General features: G+C 54.9%; 1 protein-coding gene across 11 annotated transcripts in view; it reads right to left on the bottom strand.

Annotated features, from left to right (window-relative positions):
• NFATC2 (nuclear factor of activated T cells 2) overlaps positions 1-24,016 on the bottom strand; it is a 131,059-nt gene that overhangs the window by 87,918 nt on the left and 19,125 nt on the right. For 4 of the 11 annotated variants that reach the window (XM_079127011.1, XM_079127012.1, XM_079127007.1 and 1 more), the window contains exons 2-3: positions 11,742-12,741; positions 6,973-7,144 (exon numbers count right to left, since the gene is read on the bottom strand). The exons of 2 other annotated variants lie outside the window; for them this stretch is intronic. In XM_079127011.1, coding sequence (XP_078983137.1) covers positions 6,973-7,144; positions 11,742-12,741 — 1,172 coding nt within the window. Of the gene's footprint in view, positions 1-6,972; positions 7,145-11,741; positions 12,742-21,195; positions 22,781-24,016 lie in introns of those variants that run through there. 5 more of the 11 variants (XM_079127015.1, XM_079127014.1, XM_079127013.1 and 2 more) reach the window with 3 other exon arrangements.

Consider the following 24,016-nt stretch of genomic DNA (forward strand, 5'->3'; position numbering starts at 1 on the left):
GCCAGCGTGCCTGGCCAGCCACCTGAGCAGGCTGCTCGCACCCGCTCCAGCCTCACCTGCGAAGGAAAAGGCCCTGTGTGCGTTCCTTCTCCCTTCCCAGGGGTGGCTTCAAGGGGGCCGTGGGTCATATGAATGCTGAAGTCCAACAGAAGGGGCGTGGGCGCCCTGTAACCCATTTTATGCCAGGTGACTCTTCCAGGCTGCTGGGAGGCATTAGCCTGGACAGGTGTGGCCCGCTCCTCACCAGGCACAGCTCACCACTGCTGCCCGGAAGGAGAGGTAACCAACCAGGTCCCCACCTCTGCAGGGAATCCCTCCTCTTCAGGGTCGAGCATCACCCCTGCAGGCGAGCGCCACAGCTTAGCGTGTCGTGTTCTGACTGTTCTCTGACTACAAGGCCAGCCTCTGATCACTCCTTCCGTGCAAACGCCCCAGAGTGGCAGAGGCCCAGCCGAAGGACGAAGGAGAACTAACACACCACCCTCTGCCGGGAACTTCCCTGTAGACTGTGCTTACAGGGCTTGGAGGTGGCCAGGAAAGATGAGGTGACAAGGGCGTTACCCAGGCCCTCCGCTGGGGTCTTATTACATCCCGGAAGCTGAAGAGCTGTGGAACATTCGAAGCCCGACTCTGCAGAGCTGCTCTGAATGAGAGCTTGTCTACCAAGGCCCACTGAGGACACCGTCCTGAAGCGCAGGACACGAAGGCTCTGCAGAGAATTGTGTGGTTCCCTTTCCCGTTCGATACCTACAGACCTGTCAGGTCAGTGAATTAAGAATCCCAGTCCCCCAGAAAGAACTCCGGGCTCATTCTAGCTCAGTGAGATTTACAACTTCATAGGATACACTACCTGGATCTGGCTGCAAGGGTGAACCTCCCCTGGCTGGATAGTCCTTAAAAGTCAAGCAAATGTAACCTCTCTTACCTCCCTTTCTATCTGAAAAACCTTGAAGTAGCACATTTCTTATTAACTCCAGAGGATAAGAGGGTATTTGCCTGGAGCACAACCCCAGGGTCTGAATAGCAACACCTCCTTGAGATGAAGCGTATACTGATAAGCCCCACTCCCCACCCCTCCCCACTGCCCACCATGTGGCCATTCACTCACTTCCTTTCCTGCCTGGTACCCACGAGCTCGTCACGTTGTGAGCCTGTTTACGCAGTCTGTCCTGTGGTTCTCTCCTCACGCCATTGCCCCCAGAGTGAGGCCAGCTGCCCCAGAGGGTGGAGAAACTAAGTCCTTGAGCCCTCAGGGGACGGAGCAGGGGCCCTGGGCCTGGTGTTCCACAGGCCTGGGAGTTGGAAGGGTCACAGCTCTGCCTCTGAGCCCCAGGCACACACAGCCACCCGCTGACCTGGCATCTGTGCCAGGACACCTCTGAAGTCCTTCTCACTTTCTCTCCCTGGAGTGAGCCCGTGAGCTTCCCCCGAGCACACGTCCCCACCTCCCTCTCTGTGCTATCCACACGGGAGGGTCCCTGCCCTCACACCTGCAGTCCTGCAGAGCACCCAGGGGCACTGCCTGTCCTCGCCACCTTGGTCTTTGTCCTGGCCTTGCCACAGCCTGACAAACCCTCCCTGCTCCCTCCCCAACTCCTTCAACCCTAGTTCACAGAAAACCCTGGGCGACCTGAAAATGGCAAATCGGAATTCTCCCGGAAAAGAAAATAAGCCTCATTTTTAAGAAGGACTGTATTCCTCCCCTTCTCAAAGCCTGGCACTGCCTGCTCTCCCCTGGCGCGGGGTGAAAACCCAAGCCCCTGGCCCTGGCCTGTGGCGCAGCTGAGCCCGTCAGGTCCACGCTGGAACGACATGCCCCACAGGTCCTCAGACACAGCTCTTCCCTGCCTCAGGGCCTTGGCCTGTGCCGTGCTGTCATGGCACTCTCACTACCCAAAGTCACAGGCAGAGACAGAGGCAGGGACACAGGCAGAGACAGAGGCCATTTCTCTCTCTACTGGCTGGATCACCTGCCCCAGGTCCCAGCTGGCGAGTCACCTCCTCAGTGAGACCCTCCCTCTAAAGTAGGTCTTCCAAGTATCGTCTCTCAACACGTTTGGTTGAGGCAAGTTGTAAATCCACCAGATGGGCCCCTGATCAGCTGTCACACCTGAGGCCAGCTGTCAGCCGGCAAACCCAGGTCGCCTTCACCTGGTCTCAGGCCTCCCTGAGGTACCCCAGTCTCCGTGGCAGTGACACCCAAGCACCCTGGTCCACTCCTGCCCTCCAGCAGCCCCTGAGCTCCATCAGGGCGGGTGCTCTGCCCTCTCACCTGCATGGCATAAGTGGTGCCTGGCACAGCCCAGCCACACAGCAGGCCCTCCACAAACACTCGCCATGCGCTGAGTCACGAGCTCTAAAAGCATTTAACCCAGCAGCTCGGGAGGCTGAGGCAGGAGGATCTCCAGTTCAAAGCCAGCCTCAGCAACAGCGGGGCATCGAGCACCTCAGTGAGACCCTGTCACTAAATAAAATACAATATAGGGCTGGGATGTGGCTCAGGGGTCGAGTGCCCCTGAGTTCAATCCCCAGTACCAAAAAAGTAAAATAAAATCATTTAAGGTTTTAGACCAAACTTTCTTCCAAGACCAAGTGGCTTCAAAGAAGAAAGGGTAAACAAAACAAAACAAAAAAAGGAACAGCGGAGCAGGACACGGGTAACCTTTTCGTATTTAAAGAGAGAGAATGACATGGTCTCATACTCACTCCCTTCTTATATAAAAAGGAGCTTAAAACCACTAAGCATGTGAAAAAAAAAAAAATGAAGATCTACAATGTGACAGCTAAAAAAGAGAAGGGTGAGACGGATAACCTAGAGACAAGAGGCTGCGGCGGGCAGGACAGGGCAAACAGCGCGGAGATGCGGAGGGGCGCCCAGGCCCCACCGCGGAAGCACGTGGAACGGGGCACCCGGGCTGCGCTGCCCCTGCGGGAGGGAGAGGGCGGCCCCAGAGCTCAGGCAGACTGTCACTCCCACCAAAAGGTGAAGAGCCGCAGCCATCCCAGTCCCCTCCTTCTTCATTTTTCAAAGAAGTTTCCTTTAAAACTGACTTCCTATGCTAAAAATAAAAAGCTAGCACATTTCATTGTGAAGAGAACATAGCCTCGAAGTGATTTTTTTAAAAAATGCCACTTTGTATCTTTTGAAGACCTGACTACAAATTTTTAAAGCCTACGTTGGGTTCTCAAAGTTATAGGCCAGGAGAGACACAAGTCCTTGGGAGGGGCAGGGACTTCAGATGCAGATGGCAGGCATCTTTTGAACTGTGCGCCCAGCCCGTTGCCTTCTCTAGAACTTTCCATGGCCCTAGTCCCCGATGTACGGTGCAAGCCCCCACTAAAACCCGGGGCTGCGCCTCTCATTCCAGCAGAGCAACTGCGCACCTCGTTCCCCCTGCTCCTCTCCATCTGGCTTCGCTCCACATCCGTCTTCACCTCTGCACTGACCAGCTGAGCCCAGCTCCTCTCAGGGTGCAACTGCCCTGGCTGTGGCCCCCCAGACCACACGCTGCCCAGACAGGGCCAAGCAAATCTCCCTGAGAAGCAAGGTTTGGGCCCCACAGAGCCGGTGGCCAGGCTAGAATGGGCAGCATGTAAAACCAGGGGGAGGGAGTGGCCGGCAAGAGGCGGGGGCATCGTGCACCTGGTTTTCTGTGCACCAGTCAGAGGTCAGGGAGAGCTGCCTGTGGGGAGACCAGGTGGCGCGGGTCCGGAAGCTGTGCAGCAGGTGGAGTCCCGGATTTGAGCCCCGGCTCTGCCGCTCATTAGCGCTGACCAGCACAAGCTGGATGGCCTCGCCATGGCTAACGGGAGCCTGCTGCACTGGCCCTCGTGAGGGCTGGGAAGTCACACTCAGAAGGGGGCCTCGTGCACGTGGGGTAAATGCTCTCAGGGTTTCTTATCATCTTGCTGAAATGTGGCCCTGGAGGGTGAGAATTTCTGGCTTTTGGGGCCGGAGGTGCAGCTTAAGTGGGAGAGCGCTTGCCTAGCTCACGGGAAGCCCTGGGTTACACCCTGACTTCAGGAAGAAAAAAAAAGTCTCTGGTTACTTTGTTCATTCCAAACCCCAGAATCTAACACTGCATCTGGTCCACAGTAGGTGCTCATTGAACCTTTGTGGAATGATCAGTGAGTGAGTAGAGCAAAAAGCCTGGAAAAAGCCTCCTAGCCTTACCCCCGGGAGCCATCAAAGTGGGGTCTTCAGAGCCTGAATCAGACTGTCCCTTTCCTGGTCTCCTCCAGGGCCCTGGCCTTGCCTGCTCTTCCCCTCACCACTTCTCTTCCCTCTCCCTCTGGCCCTTTATGTTCCAGTTATGTTTGCATCCTCAAGTTCCTCTGCTGTGGTCTTTTACCCTCTGCCCCTAGGCATTTACACATGCCACTGCCCCATGCGTGCACAGCCCAGTCTCTTCCCCAGAGACTCTTAACTGATGTTCTTCCCTCTGTTGCCTTAACGCCTCTGTTTTATGTGCCCGAAGCTCCACACACTTCTCCATGCCACTTGCCACTGCCATAACTCCACTGTTTGCAGAATTATTTAGTCAATGACTCTCCACACTAGACCAAGAGCACCAGGAGAAACCATGACTTCTTTTTCTTCCTTGAAGGTCAGCATCAAGACAGTATGCGGCACAAACATAGCATGTGCTCAACAAGTACTAACGGAAAGCAGCCGCCTGCTGAATGGACTGACTAAGCAAGCGAAGAAACCCCAGCCCCAAATGCCCGCCTCAGGTGTTCTCCACCCAATCTCCCGCCCTGGTTTTAGTGATACCCAGGAACCTCTCAAATACGCTCCTTTTCCTAATCTGCTTTGAGTGAGTCTCTCTCCATTTCACCACCAAAAGCTTTGACTCAAACACACAGTCTCAGAGCAACCTGCAGGCCAAGAAGCCCCCACCCCAAACAGGTGAGCCCAGATCACTAACGACAGCAAGACTTTCTTTGACCAAAAGCAATTTTCAGGGGTGGCAGAGTAACTGGAAACCGACGAGCCAGCCCACCATAAAGACGATGCCAGCCCACCATAAAGACGATGCGGGGGCAAGGTGCATAAGGCAGCTGATTTCAGGCCCAGGCAGCGGGGCAGCAGACCCGCCCCAAGGGGCGGGGAAGCCCAGGGGGCGGGGGGCTCGCTGCCTGGGCAGCGTCTCCTGCGCAGCTGCAGTGGTGCCACTGAGCGAGGCAGGCAGAGTCCAGCACCTGGGCAGCGGGAGTCCACAGCCAGGCATCAAAGAGGCGGCGGCTTTGACAGAGGGCGCCTGCGTCAGCTGGGGAGAGGCTGCGTCGCTTACCAGAGGTGGGCCGCCCCGAGGCAGAAAGGGGAACAGAGAGGCTGGAGGCGGGCAGGCTGGCCTACCAGGTCAGCTCCCCGCCAAGCAGCCCCAAAGGCCAGGCCTCACAAGCAAGCACATGCTCCGCAGGGAAGGCCCCTCCGGCCCCACCCTGCCAGGCCCAGAGCCAGCCCTCACCCAGACCCAGAGAGAAGCACAGAGTGAACCAGCTTATACAAGTTCGAGGTGATGCAGAAGCACCGACTGCCCTGGGGAGGGGAGCAAAATCCAGTCTGTACAACATCTGGTCTGTGTGATCATCCCAGGGTCAGAGAGGTCGCACCCACTAGATATGAAAGAGGAAAGTAAGACTCTCGACCAGAAACAGCGTCACAGAGGACTACGGCGTCAGATTTAGGAAAAGCGCTCCCGGGGTTTGTAAGATCTTCATTGTCACAAAAGTCCTTAACCAGGGTACACACCCCAAGGGTCTGGTCTTGAGGCTTCTGTCTGTCTGGGCTCTATTCTTGCTACAGTTTCTTTTATTTTTTTTTTTTTGGCTGGTGCAGGGTTGGTACTGGGGATTGGGGTGCACTCGGCCACTGAGCCACATCCCCAGCCCTATTTTGTATTTAGAGACAGGTTCTCACTGAGTTGCTTAGAGTCTCGCTTTTCCTGAGGCTGGCTTTGAACTTGAGGTCCTCTTGCCTCAGCCTCCAGAGCTGCTGGGATTACAGGTGTGGGCCACCATGCCTGGCTCTTGTTCCAGTTTCTAATTAAGCAGTTCTGGGGGTTCCAGAACCTGTGTTTCTTAAGAACCATTCTCAGGGTGCCAATGGACACTATAGATGAAGAACTAACTTCTTGTCATAGAATATTTGCACTTTAAGGCAAATACAAAAAAAAAAAAAAAAAAAAAACAGTTACATTAATTGAAATATATTAAAGATTCTGGTTGACTGAGCTAATTGGTGGGCACCAGTCTGTAGTCCCTGGTTAACCGGACTGTATGATTAAGAATATTTCAATTCTAATTCTTTTTTTGGGGGGGAACCCACAGGTTTGTACTTATGGTGGGGAGGACCTAAGATTGAAGACCACAGACATACAGGATACTAATTAGCAAAATTAAAAAAAAGAAAGAAAGAAAGAAAGGAAAATAAGGAAAATGCTCATGGTTGTAAAGTTTTTAAAAAATCAGAGTACAAACTACAGGTTCACTACAGCATCAAGTATATAAACAAACAGTCAAAGAGATTGTGAGTAGAAAAAAAGACAACAGGCAATCCTCAAAATACTAACAACAGTCACTTTAGATAATGCAGTTTTAATTCTTTCTTTTCTGTATTTTTCAAGCACAAATTGTTTTTCCTTGATAGACTCACATCTGATACTTAAGATCCTGACTTCAGGAACCTTCTGCCAACACTAACCTCTGCAAGACTCTGCTTCTCACTCCGAAGGGAAGAATTCTCCCACATGAGTATCCCTTTTATCTTTATCCAGCTCAAGCAGGTTCCTCTTGGGCTCCTGTGAGCCACCTGAGCTTCTGGCACAAATTCAACCTCAAGTTTCTCGTCCCTTTCAAGAGCAAGAGGCTGAGGTCCAGTCAGCCTCACACCCGCAGCTGCGGCTCAGCAGAAGCAAGCCACCTGGGGCCACGTGCGGGAGGCAAAGGCAGGAGAATGTGAGTCCGTACCTGAACCACAGGGTGGCCTCCTGTGGGGGCTTTGACTGCCCCTCGGCTGCCCTCCGTCTCATAGTGGGCCCGGTGATGTGGCTTGGGCTGCACCTCAATCCGCAGCTCATAGGAGCCCGACTGATTGGAGAGTGGCCACTCAAGGGGTGGGAGGGACGCAGTCACTGGGATGCTGGAGGAAGAAAAGGAATCAGTCACGTACATGGTAAACCAGAATCCATCCCCTGTACAATAAACGTAAATGGCCCCTTTTTTCTTTTTTCCTGAAAACTGCATCAAGTGCGATATGAATAAAAACAGGATTTGAGGGGCCACGTGCTCTTCAGGTGACCTAGCTTTTCCTTTACTTTCTCATCCATCCTGACAAGGACAGCGTGACAGGCCTCTCAATGCACGAGGCCAGCTGCATTATGTGTTAGTTCTAACGAGGTCCCTTATGCTGTTTCTGCTTCTCCTCCAGGGACCTTGAAGGACAGCACCTCCCACCACTCAAGAACACCCCTTTCCAGAGAGTTAATGTGGGAGGAGGAATATCTAAGTGGCCTTCAGGAGAGCCACACACGTCACGAACTTGCCCTGAGACTTTAAGCAAGAACTTCACCTCTGTCATCCACAGTCTCCTAGAAGCACGTGGCATATGTGCCGGATGGCAGCTGAGAGTCACCATAGCTCCTGTACCTACATATGAAGAGCTCAAGCACACTTGGGGGAGAGGACACCTCCAGCCACAGTCACTGCTTATGGGGTCAGTGAGGGATGGGTGCTCTGACCACAGAGACCCCCTGATACGGAGGGCACACCTCAGTAACGTGACTAGAGTTGCAACCCATTCAAGTCCCCACTCCCTCTCCAAGGACCTGCCTAACTTGGAGCCTCCCTGGCCCCAGGCCTTAGTGTCATCACTTGCAAAGCAGGGTCATAGAAATCACATAAAGAGCATAATGCAAAGGTGCTAATAAATGTTGACTGCGATTAATTTTCCAGTAATGTATCATATGAGTCAAGCAGTTATTTCCTCTAGATCACCTGCCATGGTTACGGCATCAGCCCTACACAGCTTCGCGTCTGTCAGGTCTGTGTGGGCAATGCCTTAAGTCTCATTTCCTTAGAGTCTCAAGACCACCCGGTGTGTATGGAAGCACTGGACGTACGTGTAGAATTACATCACTAAAGAGTGGACCAAGGTCTTAAAGACCTGCTAGCACGCGTCTCAGAGAACGTGAAGGCACTTCCCCAAGACCATGGAGCCGGACTCGGGCAAAGCTCCGACTTGGGTCTCCTGACTCCAAGGCCAGGACACCAAGCACAGCTGCCCACTGCCTCTCATCTGGCTAATTTATTTAAAATAGGTCCAAGAAATGCTCATTTATGAAATGTCTCTAGAACACTGGACATTTGACAGTTCTCTGTGAATTTTCAGCGGTGGGGGTAGGATGCTTGTGTGGATAGACAGGTAGGTGACTGAATGATGCGCATCTTTATTTCCAAGAAGGCCCATGTGTGCTCAAGGTCTTGGAGTTGCCATGGCCAGGATTTAAACCCCGGCGTCCTGTCTTCACATGGGGCAGAGATCCTTAATCCTGTTAGCGTATCCTTTCCCACTTAGCTTGGGGCTGTGAGGAGCTGACATCACAGAGGACTTAGTTAAGCACCTGCCCCGAAGCCAGCTCCTCCCTCCTCTGCCATCACAGTACCAGGGAGAAGGGCAGAGGGAGGAGCCCCCAATCGGCTCCATCAGTGCCAGACCAGCCAAGACATACACAGGACACTGTCCCTCACTCTGCAAAGCCTCTACCCACCCTTCCACCCAGCCTCTACCCACCCTTCCTGGGCCTCATTACCCTGCAGTCTTAGGGTACCCAAAGGACCTTTATTTCCACCTTGGTAACAAAACTAAGCTTCCCTGTGGAACCACCACACTGCACCTGTTAAATACTCTTACTAACTTGCATCCTGTATGCAAGTGGAATTTTTTTAAGTTTGCAAAATAAGACCAAAAAAATCACTTTAGCCCTATATTAATATCCTAAAGTATCAAAAAATTATAGTGAGTTAAAGATTCACTGGAATATCCATGAATTCCACCGATTCTTCTGAAATTGGTATCTGACACTGAGATACAGTCTTAAGAACTGGGCCTCTGGAGTCAGCCTGGATGCCTGCATTGAAACCCCAGGCCTCTTCTGAGCTGTCCTCAGCTGTCCTCCTGAAACAAAGGTCACCCTGAGGTTTCTCCCTGAATGTTCCATTCTCTCCATCCTACAGAACATTTTTGCAAATGTCTCACTGGCTGGAACAAATCGGTTCTTGCAAGGGACTAAAGGACTCTAACACTCAGAGCCTCTCAGATCTAGCTGCAGAACTGGAAAGGGGAGGATCTACAAACAACAAAGGCTCAGATTTATCATGAGCCTATTTCATATCAGTGTTCCCCCTACTCTAAGTCATAAATAAAATCATGGTTTGGAGATGGATCTGGAGCAGAAAAAGACAGTCAGGAATCCCAGATTCTAGTTTCCAACTTGGTCATTAACTAGCTGGTAATGGTGAGCTTGTCACTTCACCGCTCTGAGTCCAAGTTTCTGTCTGTTCCAGGGACGGGTCTTGAGGGCGTTTCCTAAAGTGGACCTGGAGAACTTCAGGCACAGAACTCAGAACTCTGTCGCCAGTGGTCTTTGAAATCACTGCACAATCCGCTCACATTAAGGCTCTGAGGAGACCTCCCAGGGCACCTGGAGAACCCCGCTTAACCTAGAAGCTCTTCTTCAAGGGAACACCACATGACCCGCGGTGGTACTGCGGTCCTCAGAGCCTGCTCAGGGGGAGTGCCAGGCTGCACACTCCCTGGGCTCTGTTTGGGTCTGGAGTAGGACCGAGCACAGCGAGTGGGCAGGGTCCTCAGCCGCCCTCATCCCCACGTCAATCAAAGTAGCTGCAGCAGGGCTGGGGTGTGGCTCTGTGGCAGAGGCTTGCCTAGCATGCATGGGGCCCTGCGTGCCGCCCCCAGCAAAATAAATAAATAACAACAAAACTCCAGCTCTACCTTTTTCCACTCTGGGTTTCGACTCACTATTTTATTTGGGGAGGGGAAAAGGCTGCCATTTGCTAAAACAATTTCAGTTTGAAAACCACAGGGAGCCCTGTGGTAGCATGAGCCTTCCAGTCCCGCATCCCACAGACAGAGCAGAGAGAGGACTCTCCGCCCTCCCATCAGTCACCGTTTCTTTTCTTTTCTTTTCTTTTCTTTGGTACTGGGGATTTCCAGGAGGGCTGAACCACTGAGCCACATCCTCAGCCCTTTTTATTTTTTATTTTGAGACAGGGTCTCACTAAGTTACTTAGGACCTTGCTGAGTTGCTGAGGCTGGCCTCAACCTGTGATCCTCCTCCTCAGCCTCCTGAGCCACTGGGACTACAGATGTGCAGCACCACACCCAGTACCTCCTTTTCTTTAACATCTAAATGAAGATTAAAAAAAAACAAAAAATGCCAAACAGGTTCATGCGAGAATTAAGTGAAATAATAGAATCCTTAGAACTGTGCTAGTACATAACAGGCATCCTTAAATGTGGGTGGTTGTCAATGTCATTGTCATTACTCTAAATGTGGGTGGTTATCACTGTCACCATCAGTACTCTAAAGCCTACTGTGAGCTCAATCTCCTAGCACAGGCTTTTCAAAGAGGAAACGCCTGCCCTGTAAGAATAAGATTTCCCTGAGTAACAGCGGCAGCCCCTTTCTGAGCTCTTACTTCATGCAGGCTCTATGCAAGAGTTTGACCCATGTCATTCTAACTAGTCATTGAGAAAGACCCTATTAGGTAGGCACCATTATTATCCTTATATCACAGGGCATGAACCAAGGCCAGAAGGGGCTCTGTAAAACTGTGAGGGGTCCAATTGATTAGTGATGTCTGATCTGGGCATAGCATCAAAAAGGTGCTCAATGAGAGGGTCCTAATTGATTAGCAATGTCTGCCACAGACACAGCAGCAGCCCAGCCAGAACCAAAGATACCCAGGATCACACAGGGGCAGAAGGGGAGAGCTGGGACTCAAATTCAGTCCTCAGGGACCCCAAAGCCTGTATGCTGCTATTATACGCATCTTAAGCTCCTTGAGGACTGAGGCTTATGCATTTGACTTCTTCCAGGGTCTCCATAATACTGAGCACAACACTGAAGCATGTGGCAGATGCCAACACACTGACTCCTGTTACGATGAGGCAGACTTCATATATGAAAGCTTGCCCCCTAGAATGTCAGATCAGTAAAGGTAGGAATTTCCCCGTTTAGTAGTCTGACACACAGTAGGCATCTGATAAACAGCACCCTGGGGATTGAACCCAAGGGTGCTTAACAACTGAGCCACATCCCCAGCCCGGTTTTTATGTTTTATTTTGAGACAGGGTCTCACTTGGTTGCTTAAGGCCTCCCGAAGTCACTGAGGCTGGTTGAACTTTCAATCCTCCTGCCTCAGCCTCCCCAGTCTCTGGGATTACAGACCTGTGCCCCTGCACCGGCTGATAAATAGTTTTTGAATCCAGGGTTTGGCCCCACGTGAGCAATCACAGGTGTGGCATGACGGCGTCCTCATCACCATCTGCCGGTGGGCCAGACACTAATTACACCCGTGTTACAGATGGGCACTCCGTGGCTCAGGGCATCAACTTGCTTCTCAGGGCCTCCTGGCTGGCCAGCCGCAAGGCCGGCATTTAAACCCGCGGCACCCACCAGAAACGCCCCACCCGCCCGGCCCGCAGCCCGGCTCACCTGCAGATGGGGATGGCCGGCACCAGCTGCTTGGGCCAGGTTGGCGGCACCAGCAGGATGGACTCGGGGGCCGAGTTGCGCCGCTCCTCCTGCTCACAGGGCCCCAGGAACTCCACGGCCGGGTAGAGGTGGCGCGGCAGGCCGGCCTTGGCGGGGGCGGCCGGCATGGGCGCGGGGTCGGGGCTGGTCTTCCACATCTTGGTGGGGATCCCGCAGGGCGAGTCCGCGGCCAGGCTGCTGAGCGCGTCCATGAGCACGGCGGGGCCGGCCGCGGGGCCGAGGGGGCCGCCGTCCCGGGGCGCCGCGCGCGGGGGCTGCGGCGAGGGGCTCCGCGAGCGCTCGGGCGAGGCTGCGGGCCGCGGGGCGACCAGGGCCTCGGCGCACGAGTGCCTCCGCTTGGCGCCGGGCGACGAGGAGCGCGAGGCCGGACGGGGCACGGGCGAGTGGCGGCCCAGGCAGCTGTCCTCGGCGAGGCTGGTTCGAGGTGACATTATTGGCGAGGTTCTGGGGGAATAATGAGCAGGGATGTTTTGAAACTGCGGACACAGGTCGTCGGGCCCGCCGTTATTGGGCGAGACGCAGGGCGAGGTGTAGGGGGAGAAGGTGTCGGAAATGAAGCTGGCAGAGGAGCCGCTGCTAGCGGGGCTCAAGCAAAGCGGCTCGCGGTAGCCCTCGAAGCCGGGCACGGGCAGCGTGAACCTCGGGCCGGCGGCCGGCGGCTCCCCCGGGGCGCCGGCGTCCCTCGCGCGGAGGGGCCCCCCTGCCTGGATCAGTTCGTGGGACGGAGTGATCTCGATCCGAGGGCTCAGGCCCGAGGCCCCCGCTGGCTTGGCCGGGCTCAGAAAGTTCTGGGGCCCTACCCTATCCGGCTCTCCGAATCGGCCGGGGGGCTCGCCAGGGAAACTGGCCAGGGGGCTGTAGGGCTTGGGGCCATAGTCCGGGACATCATCGGGGTAGATTCCGGAGTGTGGGCTGACGACCTTATGTGCATTCGGTTCTTCTGGAAAGAGAAGGGGAGGAGGGTCTTATAAGCCTCTAAATCGGAAGTCCAGGGCGAGCCACCAATCGCAGGCTGGGTCGCCTCCTGCCACTGAGTTCTGCTAAGCCCCCCACACCAAACCACTGGCTAGAGCTGCAGCCTCCCAGGAGGCGAGGCCTGTGTCCCAAGCCCCTTGGAGAGAGAGAGGAGCCATTTGAGTGCAGGTGGAGGGCTCCTTGCAGACCCCAGCATGGCCAGGTGGGGCTGCTGGCTCCAGGCTGTGGTTTCCATGGAACCTTGGAAGACATGCCTTTGCTCTCATACCCAGTTCACAGCATCCCACACACCCGCACTGAAATGGGGCCCCTCCTACCTAGGGCTCACTCAGGGCCTCCCTCCCAACTGGGGCTTTTTGGGGTCATTGCTGGTCAGGACCCAGTCAGCAGATTTCCTGTCCCACCAGTGGGTCTTGACCCACAGTTTGAAAGGCTGCTCTAGGCCCAGCTCATCACTGTACCTGCAGAATGCCACAGCTGCAGGATGCACAGTGGGCTGATGGGCTCTGCTACCCCCCAGCGCCCTGCATCTGAACCCCAGGTGATCACACCAAGCAGAGGAAGTGATTGATTCAGAACCAGGATCAAGGCCCGTGTCATCTGTGTCTGTCACCCAGGGGACTCGCTGTTCTCACCTCACACTGTCACTTAATTCCAAGCCTGCACCCTCCTTGGCAGACATCCTGTTTCCCTGACCTGCCCCCTCACTGCATCCTGCAGAGTCCAGAGCACTGACTAGGTGGGGGGTCCTGTGCAGGGGACCTGCTTGTCCCATCACCTCTCGCCCACTGCACCTCCAAGGCCCCCAGCTCCACCTTCTCCACCGGTGACTTGCGTCAGCCTTGGCTCCTCAGCTCAGCCCCTGCACCAGCCATCAGCAAGTCCTCACCACCCTGCTGCCAACACAAACCAAATTCAAACGCCCCCCCCCCCCATCCACCATGTCCACCCTGGTCCAAGCCCACTCTGCTCCCACCTGAACGACTGTGGTCACCTCCTCTGGTCTCCCCATGCCCTGCCTCTCCCCCTACAGTCTGGCCTCCATGCCATAGCTTCTGAAATGCCCATTCTAGAAAGCCTTGGGACCTGAGGCAAGAATACAGCCTGGCCCCTGTCTGTCTCACCACGCCACCTCGGCCCACTGTTCCCCAAGCTGACTCGGCAGCAGCCCGGCTGACAGCGTCTCTGGTTCTCAAGCAGCCCTGACTCGAAGTCCTCGAGTGAACCGCTCCTCTCCCCGCCAGATCGTCCCGTGGCTGCTTCCCTAATTCCTCTATGAGTCTGCCCAGCCAGCATGTCCCTTGATTATCCCATCAGAAAGATCACCTCCCCCCGGGCCTGCCATGGGTCCCCCACTGACATCTTCTACCAGCTCACATCACGTCAGACACCTCTGTTTGGGGAACTCCTCCTGCTGAACCAGGAGAGGCAAACTGCAGTCTATGAGCCAAATCTGGCCCACAGACTATGTCTGTAAATAAAGTTTTATTGGAACACAGCCACGCCTGTTTGTTTACCCAGGACCTAGGTAAGCTTGTTTTTTCACTACAACAGTAAAGCTGAGAGTCGTGACTGTACAAACCATAGAGCCTAAAATATTTTCTACCTGGCCCTTTGTGGAAGTTTGCGACCCTGCCCTGGACACTAAGCTCCACCAGGGTTGGACCCATGTCTATTGTGGTTCAGTGCCATTTGCCAAGCGCCTACCACAGTGCCTGGCACTGGCGGGCCCTCCACAAACATTTGTTGAGTGGTTGAGAGAATAAATAAATGAGGGAATTGTGTCCAGCCAAAAATGGGACCTCTTCCTGAAGTTGCCAGACCAGCTCATGCCTGGGGAGCCAGCGTGGACACTCAGGGGATCCTCAACCTCCTTCTGTCCTTTTGGGGCCACCCTGGAGGAAATGCAGTCTAGCTTAGCTGAACTGACCTCAGAGGGTCTGTCTGGTGCCTCCAGTCCAGGTAAAAGCCCCAGAATGTCTTCCTCAGCTCTTAGGGTAAAGATGAATGGCTTCAATTAGACCAGCCTGGCTGGAGATCTCCTAGTCTTTCCTCTTTCCTCTCTCTGACCTCCCTCTCTCTGGATGCCAGCCAAACTGGACTTTAGGGAAAGCACCTACTTCCTTCTCACCTCAGGACCTTTGCACATGCTCTTCCCTTGGCTTCAACAATGCTCCTTACCCCTTTTCTACACAGCCAAAGCTCACTGGTGCCCACAAGCTCAACCAGAGTACCACAGGCTCCCAGAAGCTTCCTGGCCTCAAGACTAGCTCAGGCCTCTCAGAGGTCCCTGCTCCGTTCCCTGCACTGTTTCAGATTCTAGTCTGATAACTGTGGGGTCGTCTAATTATCATCTGCCTGTCCCCCAACCAATTGGTAAATGCCATGCGGGTTCTCTTGCCCCACACTGTATCTCTAACACCCAGATCAGACCTGCCACAAAGCAGGAACTCAGAAAACAAATGTCAGCTGGCTGAAGTTCAAAAAAGCCTCTGAAACATTTAAAGTCAAAATGCTAATAACCAAACCCAAAGGTGAACGGAAGCAGCCTCACCTAGAGAGGGAATTTAGCAATATCTGCCAACACTCCAAGCACACAAGCCCTGAGGACCGAGCGATGCCACTTTTAGAAGTTTATCCTGCATGGACACATCATCTGCAAAAGGAAGACCGCGGAAGAAATTCCCGCGGTCCTGCTTGGAATCAAGAGCTTGGAAGCACGCTGAAGCCCATCCGTTGGGAATGGCTTACGTTCTGGTTCATTCCTGCAACAGCCGGAGAAAGGTCTATCTGCATTGATATAGAATGACCACGAAGACTCAGTATTAAAGAAGAAAGGTGGATGAAGACAGCGTGCACAGTATGAAAGGGGTGGGTGAGAGAAAGCACGCACCTGCACGCACTCACACGCATGCACAGTACACAGATAACACAGGTTTTCTCCGGAAGTTACAGGCAGCAACGACTTCCCCCAGGAAAAGGTGCTCAGTAACCAAGGGATGGAGACAAGGCAGAAAGAAGCCTTTTCTGCCGCATTACTAGTAGAAAAGAAACACAATGCTCCAAATATTTTTTAAATTGTAGTTTACAGGTTGGGGGAGGGGCAGAACATCAGACATGGTAACGGAACCCGGGTTTTCGAAGCAGGAAACTGAGACTCAAGTCCTGCTTTGCCACTAACTAGCTATGTGACTTTGGAAAAGTCCCCACCCACTCCAGGCCTCAAGCTTCTCATTTAGAACAGAACAGTGCAAAACGGAATCCATCTCCTCTGTCGCCTCTGGCTCTGAAGCCCTTTGATTTTTCTAGCTAGAGTCTGCAGGGTCTGGAGTTCTTGTGAAGTTGCAGCCAGGGTAAACTTGTACTTGAACTTGTGCACACACACGCAGGCACCCTCGCACATGCCTTCCTGGCAGGTAACGGAGCACAGATTTTTAATCAAGGAGCAGAACAGCACCAAATCCATGTCTGACAACATTCTGAGAATTCACTGCTCTGCAAACCAGCAAAAACCAAGCATGAAAAGCCCCCTCGCAAAAATTCCCGCCTTATCAGAGAAACTGCGTTGCAGCTTATCAGAAACACACCCGGGGCCGTGGTGGACAGACCCAGAAATGCAGACACCAAAGCACACGTCACTGGCACTCCCTGGGAGCCCCGAGAAACAGGCCCCCTTTGCTGAGCTCCAAAGCGTTAAAGCATTTACATTGGTTTTAATTAATGCAGGCGGCAGTCTTTCTCATCTTTTTTTCTTCCCTCTCCCCAAGACTGAATTTTAACGGCAAGCGTGGGATAGGAAGGTAATTAATGACAATCGACTGCTCAGTCCTCTGGGTATCTGACAGCAAATTTCACCAACAGCGCATCATTAAAATATTTCTCTAAGTGGCTGAGAGTTCTCACTGCTTCTCCTGGAACTACAGGCACCCTGGCAGGGGCCGCCACCATGCCCCCATCCTGGAAGTTAGCTGCATCTCAGAACCACTGAACATCCTCTCGAGGTTTCCAAACATCTTGCAGCACCGGAAAATATTATTAGCTTAATATTTCTATTTAAATTCATTCACATATTGATTTTGTTTATTTTAAAAGGAAACTTAACACTGCTACCACAAATGGAAAATTAGTGTCACCTCCATAAATAGCAGGTAGGGTTAAAAAAACAATGAAAATAAAAGTCACAAAATTCTAGCAAGACTGGGGGGGCGGGGTAGCCAAAGACTGCCCCCCTTCCATGTCACTGAGCTCCAACGTGTGTACAGCTGTTGAGTGTCGTGTACAGATGTTGAGCAAGGGGTGGATGAGCTTTGTCAAACCCTGAGCCCCCTTGTTACTGCCACCACCCCAGAAGTCTACCTGAGTTAAGCCCTGGAGGCGGGGGAGGGAACATCAAGGATTAGAAAGAGGGGCACTAAGAACACAGTCACCGGTAACTGAGACCCCACGCCTGCCCATCATGCCTGGTGTCCCCACAGTGGACGGTCTAAAACCAGCCCACTGCCATGGGAGCTAGCTGGCCCACCCCTGAGACACCAGTGCCAGAAGGCAGGAAGGTAGAGGCAGCGATGGCATGGCATGGGTCTTGGGTGCCTCCGTGACTTGGCACATGCTATCTCGTGCCAGCCTCCTGCGGCACAGCTGAACTTGAGCCACCTCTTCCTGTCAGTGCCCCATCCCCCAAGCTGCACCAGGCAGGTCTGCCATGCTCCCAGATCCTGCTGGGTCCCCTACTGAAGTCCATCTCTGGAGTCTCTATCGGCCTCCCTGAATTGTGAGCTTTTTGGAGGCAGGTGGGGCCCGGTCAGTGGTGGTGACGGAGAGGTTCCAGGCCTGCTGCAGGCACGTGACTGCAGTGGATTATTTAATCGAACGGACGTATGCGAGGTGGGTAGTCCATCCCCCTTTTACAGACGAGAAGACTGAGGCACAGAGAGGTGGATTTAAGTTCCGAAAGTCACACAGCCGGACCCCAGGCAGCGTGGTGCACCCACCTCGGCCAGGGATTCGCGACCTCATAACTGCCGGCTCGGGCGCTGGGTAGCGCTCTGCTGTGGGGCATGTGGGGCGCCTGGCAGCGTCCCTGCCCCCAGAAGCACTTGCCCCTCCCACTGTGGCAACCAAATGTAGTGCCAGAGTCTCCTGCAAGGCAGAGCCGCCCCCGCTGGGCGCAGCTGCACAGGAGGCCGCGCGGCAGGGGCCCAGACATTGGAGGCCGGCCGCACAACGCCCCTGCTCAGCCCCACGTGACTCAGGAGGGAGCGCGGCTCTCCGCCAGCCCCGGCAGGTGGCTCCTCGCTGCAGCGGCTGTCACCCCTCTTCCCTGTCATGCTCCTGGGTGCTTATCGAACATCTAGGTCCCATGAATATTTGGGGAGCATCCTGGACACACCCCAAAACTGCAGGACGAGACTGCTGGGAAGGCCAGTCCAGCGGCCCATGAGCAGGAGGCCCGCTGTCGCGGGTTCAGAATGCGCTGCCCACGGCGCAGGCGCAGCTCGGGGCCCAGTCCCACCACCCTCCTGCGGGTGGAGGTCGCCAGGTCCTGAGGGGCAACAGGGGCCACCGAGCCCCAAGCACATGGGGCGGGGCAAACAGGCCCACGGGACCTCTTACTGGGGAAAAAAGGTGGAAATTCTGCCCCTTCCTGCGGCAGTGGCCCTGTTTCACAGCGACTCGGAAGTGTGACCGGTCCTAGCCCCGATCCCTTCAAAAGCATTTTAACAAAGGAAGAAGTTTTATAAAAATAAAATGGATCGGTCAGCACTTTGGGGAAGTCTCCTTTTCATCACAGATCCTGCTGAACTTCTGCAAGTGTGTGGGGAAGGTAAAGCCTGTGGCACCTGCTCCATGTCCCCAGACTACCTGGGGATCTACTAAATCTTACCAAAGCGTTGGTGACTCACTGAGCTGTTTGTAATAACAAAAGTGACAAGAGCCAACACACGGAGACCAGTGCACTCATCTAACATATTAACACGCTTCTCTCACGAGAACCCCATGAAGCACATAATACAGTTTCCCCATTTTAATGTGGAAAATGAGGCTCAGAGAGGGTGAGTAATTTGTGCAAAGTCACACAGCTTTTAAGTGGCTGGGCCAGGATTCAGTCTTAGGCAACCTGGCTGCTCTACCGGGGTCCTGAACACTACTCTACCCAATTTCTCATGAAAGAGGCCACTTCCTGGATAGTGACACCTTATCCCTGAAACAGAGGAAGGAGTTTCCCCCAGGATAGAAAACTACTCTGGGGGCCCTCACAACTAAAGGGCCCCTCACAACTGAAGACATTCTTCTTGAATGTTCTCATTCCCTCCGTTTGCAGAGAACTGAGTCAAGGGTCATTTTAAAAGTCACATTCGGGCCTCACGGTGGCCTCCACCAGGGCCTCTCCTCCAGGAGCCTCCTCTGGGAGCCTCCTGCCCACCCTCATAGAAGACCTGCTCAAGAACAACCAACCAGACAACAGTAAGTAGCTTCTGAAAAAAGGAACAGCAAGGGGACAGGCTCTCTGTGTGGAAGTACCAGCGGTAGAATTTTCAGGAAGCAGAACAGACTGACCAAAACAGAAACCCCACTGGGGAACCTACAGGAGGCACCTGTCCTGGGGGGAGGGGCAGAGCTCAGTGGTGGGGGGGGGGGGGGTCGAATGACTTGGATGAGTCAGGGCCTGTCCAGGTGGCACGTCCCTCAGATGACCAAGGCCTGCCCAGCCCTGTCCAAGGCACCCCCACCCTAAGCGCCCACCCTGAGGTGGTGGCCCCCCCGGCCCTGGCTTTGAGACACCACAGCCTGGACTGTGGCCTGCAGCCTGCAGCGAGGGGAGAAGGCGGCGGAAGGAGCTGGCGGACTCCGTACAGGTCTCCCAGCCCCCCGCACACGGGGCTGCCTGGGACCACGAGGGCAGGAAGGCAGAGGTTCCCGTCGGGCTGGCTCGGAGGACCCACAGCCAAGAGCCTCCTTCAGAAGCCACTGGCTGCTTCCAAGTCACAAAGGTATCACATATCACTCCGCAGACTTTGCAAGAAGCCCCCCAGACCCCGCTGCTCCTGGCCAAGCGCGCACCACAGTAGCTGGATTCCCAGCGGATGACTCATGTGCACTGAGGGCGGAAATTCAGGTTGTCACGCCCTTCGCTCCGCTCGAGGTGACACATACAGACTGGGCCCTGAAAGCTGCGAAATTCCATCCAGATCAACGAGGTCCAGAAAAGTCAGAAAGGGGCCTGTCGCGTCGAGGTGGAGCCCCTGGAGAAGGCCACCTGGAGCAGCTGGGGCTGCCGACCTGACCCAGCTCAGGCAGTGCCTGCCTTCAGCAGATGGCCAGGAGGACAGGCACCCCAGACACAGGACCAGGACAACCCACCGCCTTACAGACGGCTGCTGGCACGGCCGCCTGCCCCACGCTGCGGTGCTGCGCAGGAGAGGGAGAGAGACCGTGGAACCCGCCACCCGCGGAACCCGCCACCCGCGGGCCTCGAGGTCACTTTGTGGGTGGGGGCGCGGGCCCAGGCATCTGGCCGGCACCCGGGCTCATCCCATCTTCAAATCCGGAGGGAAGGGCTGTCTCTTGCTGGCTTAAAGCCACTGTGGGGGCCTCCTGCTTTCAAGCACTCCAGAGACCTTCCTGGCCCCCATCCCGACAGCGCTGTGCAGGACCCCAGGAACCTGCCCGGCAGGCAGGCAGTCAGCACCTCTGTGCTAGAGAAGGGCTGGGGCACAGGGGAACCCCCAGGCCGCAGAAAGAGGGCACAACTGGCATCCTGGAGCTCCACCCAGCCAGAGACTCTCTCTCTAGGGACCTGGTCACCATCACCCGGGTTTGGCTGGTCTCGAGGCCAAGTTCACATCACACAGGTGGACACGCCCCTCTCCCTTTGCTCAACATTAATCTCGGTTGGCCCTACTGTGTGCGGTGGCACGTCTTCTTCGCAGCAGGGGAGTGCTGCTGTGTGTGTACACGGGTGCTCTCTCCAACTCCCCCACCCCGAGTCCCTAGCAGAGACAGCCATTTGAGGTGGCACTCGTGATCTGGAGAGTCTGTCTGTAACCAGAGGTGCGAGACACGACAGAGAACAGGGCTCGAGTGGCTTCCTCACCAAAAGGAGAAGGAAAGATCTGGTCAGAAAAATTGACCAGAAATAGACGTCAGATAATCCTTCTGCAGAAGCAGGAGGAAGCCCGCCTGCCCGGGGAAGGTCTGCAGAGGGGCCCCCTGCCTGCACCCTGCCAAGCGCCGGTCGGCCCCCAGCTCCAGCCACCTCCAGGAGCAGCGTCCCTTACTGATCCCATCCCGTGGCACCATCTGAAAAGCTGATTTCCACTTTCATTTCAATCAACTTCAAATCCAAGTGGAAACTTCCCCTTGGAGACAGTGGGGCCCACGTCATGCTTGGCCAGGGACAGAGATTTAAAATTAATACCTTATTGACTGGCGGGTTCTTTATTTATACTTCTGCCCGAGAGCTTTCGCTGCAGTGCCATGTTCCCGGAGGGGGCCACACTCACCGGTGGCCTGCCAGGCCTGGTCATTAAGACATTGCTCCCACTCCACAGCAGCAGAGCCGAGGGGAGGTCGCCCACCGCAGGTCGGACCCACAGGGCACCTTCTGAGGACCCTGCAGGTCAACGGCACCTTCCTTTCAGACTGAGAGCCCCTGCCCCCGCCCCCCAGAACATTCCTGTGCTGCAGGCAAGTCCAAGCAGGTCTGTTTTGACAAGGACCTCTGCAAATCCTGAGCTTCGCAGGCCACTTTCTTGCCTTCAGAAAGCTCACCCAGGCATGACTCAATTAAAACCCACATGGGAAATGCTGGCATTTCATTAACTGAAACAGGCCCAGCTGGAAAAAGAAAAAAAAAAAAAGCTTTTCCCCAAATCCTCCGATTAGAAAGGAGGAGGGTCCCAAATGCCAGCTCAGGAAAAAGCCAATCTCCCCACTCTGCTGGTAGCTGGCAGTCGGTCCTCTGTAAAAGAAACAGAGGAAAAACCAACAACAAAAGCCACCCGAGGTCCAAGGCACAGGGCTCTAGGAAAAACAGGGGACAGAGGAACACGTTAAAAGACATCACAGAGATGCCACTGGAAAATCCAGAGCGTTAAGGAACGCACGGGAACAATGGCCGTGGCTCCTCAACAACCAGCAGCCAACACAAGGGTGGGCATTTCTATGGGGTACAAGATTCAGGGTCATGTCAACCAGTCACAATGTGGGGATCACTGAGCTGTCGGTGGGACAGATGAACTCTACAGAGACACTGCGGAGACCAAGCGGAAACACTTGAACACCAGACACTGGATATTAAGTAGCTATCTCTAGTTTTATTAATGGTACAGGTGGCTGCGTAGCCTCGGGCTGGGCCTCTGTGGAGTAATCCACCATCAAAAAGAAAAAGAAAAGAAAAGAAAAGAAAGAAAACCATCAAAAGTATCCAGGGGAAAACTGGACGGAACACTCGAGACAATTTTTCTCATCCTCATTCCTTAAACAATCCAGTGTGACGACTGTCTACGCAGCACTTACGCTGTATTGGGTACTGGAAGGGACCTAGAAGCGAGTTAGAATCTACAGGTAGGTTGGCACGTGCTCCACCATCTGTACAAGCCCGGGAGGATTTCAGTGTAGGGGGAGTCGGTCCTGGAACAAACCCCTAAGGAGACCGAGGGACACCCGTGTCTGCCTCCAGAGTCCTCGTCTTTGAGAGACACCTACTAGTCTATTAATAAAACATTATGACATCTGGAATTTTAGTTCAAGTAGCTGAGGGTGGGGAGGAGACTGGGTGGGGACCGGAGATATGGACTCAGCCAATCATCATGCTGAAGCTAGGTGACAGGCACGTAGGAGTGGATGGGACCATTATCTATACGTTGCATATTTTGGCAGAAGTTCACAGTGAACGTTCGGGGGCGAGCCCGAGGTGCTCCTCTCGATTTCGGGAACTTGCACTGGGCCGGCTCTGGGCGGGGAGGGGACAACCAGGCCCGACCCAGGAGGGCGGTGTGCGGAGGCCTTGCTTTATTCCCTGAGCTGTCTGGAAAGGCTCTGGCCCTGCACCGCGACCTCAGCCGAGCCCCATGGGCCTGCGCTGCTTCCTGTGCAGCCCAGAGGAAGTCCCTTGGGGGGCCGCCGCGCCCGTCATGAGCACCTTCAGGGCCGTTCCCTCCAAGCCCTGGCTCGGCAGCCCTTGGGGCCAGGGTATGACCCGTGGGGAGAACCCCCATCACTGAGCAAGAACCTTCCCGTCGCGCAATCTGGACAATTGAGGAAGCGATTGCAGCCGGCAGAGTTCCGGGGCTGAGTAGGGAGAGGGGAGTCCTGAGGTCCGCGCAGCAGGCCCGAGACGCCTCAAGGGGCTGCCAGCTCGCCCCTCGCGTCCTGGCCCGAGTGCTCTGACAGCTCAGGGTCCGCCGGGGCCAGGCGGCCTCTCTCCTCCGACAGCCCCTGCCCTCCAGAACTCAGGAGAGGGAGACCTCAGAGGGTCACCACCACGCCACCACCACCCACGTCCCAGAGCCCCCGCGAAGGCGAATGACCCACCTCCCTAAAAACCTCTGGTGACCCCAGAGCCCCCGGCGCCGCCAGCCCACTTCCCAGATGAGAAAACAGAGCCTGAGAGCAAAGATCAGGGGCCGCCAGCACACCTCTAAGAAGGAAGGAATGCTGCAGCTCTTCACCCATTTATGCGGCAACTGCATTACATGCTCGCGATGCCAGGGCCTCTGCCTAGCCAAGGCCACCCAGGAAGAAAGCCACGAAGGCAGGGCGTCAGGCCGGGACTTTCTAATGCCCCGTCAGTGGCCTCCACAACTGGAGGGAACAAAGGCACAGCTGGCCACAGGAGCATGCGCGACCATCCACTGAGGGGGAAGGAGAATCGGCAGAGCCGAGCTCCATGCGTGCGTGTGCCCTCCCATTTCTATTGTGGCTGAAGTTCCAAAGCAAGTCCAATCCCCAAGGGAGCTGGGAGCACATCGGCTGTAAGGCGTGAACGTGCTGCTGAAGACCAAGCTCCAAACAGGGTCCCGCTGCTCTGGGGGTGCGGTCTGGCCATGGCTGCAGTGCTGAGGGCAGGGACTCAGGCCCAGCGCCGCCCCTCCACTTACCAACGCTTGACCCTGAGCCACGAGCCTGATTTCACAGTTCCGAGCAGAGCCCGGGAGGGTCTAAGGCACAGCCCGAGTGACGGTCACTGGCAAGTCCTAGTGCATTTTTCACATTTGCGTAACCCGCCACCTTACAGG

This window comes from Sciurus vulgaris, assembly GCF_902686455.1.
Source record: "Sciurus vulgaris genome assembly, chromosome: 2".
Taxonomy (NCBI): Eukaryota; Metazoa; Chordata; class Mammalia; order Rodentia; family Sciuridae; genus Sciurus; species Sciurus vulgaris.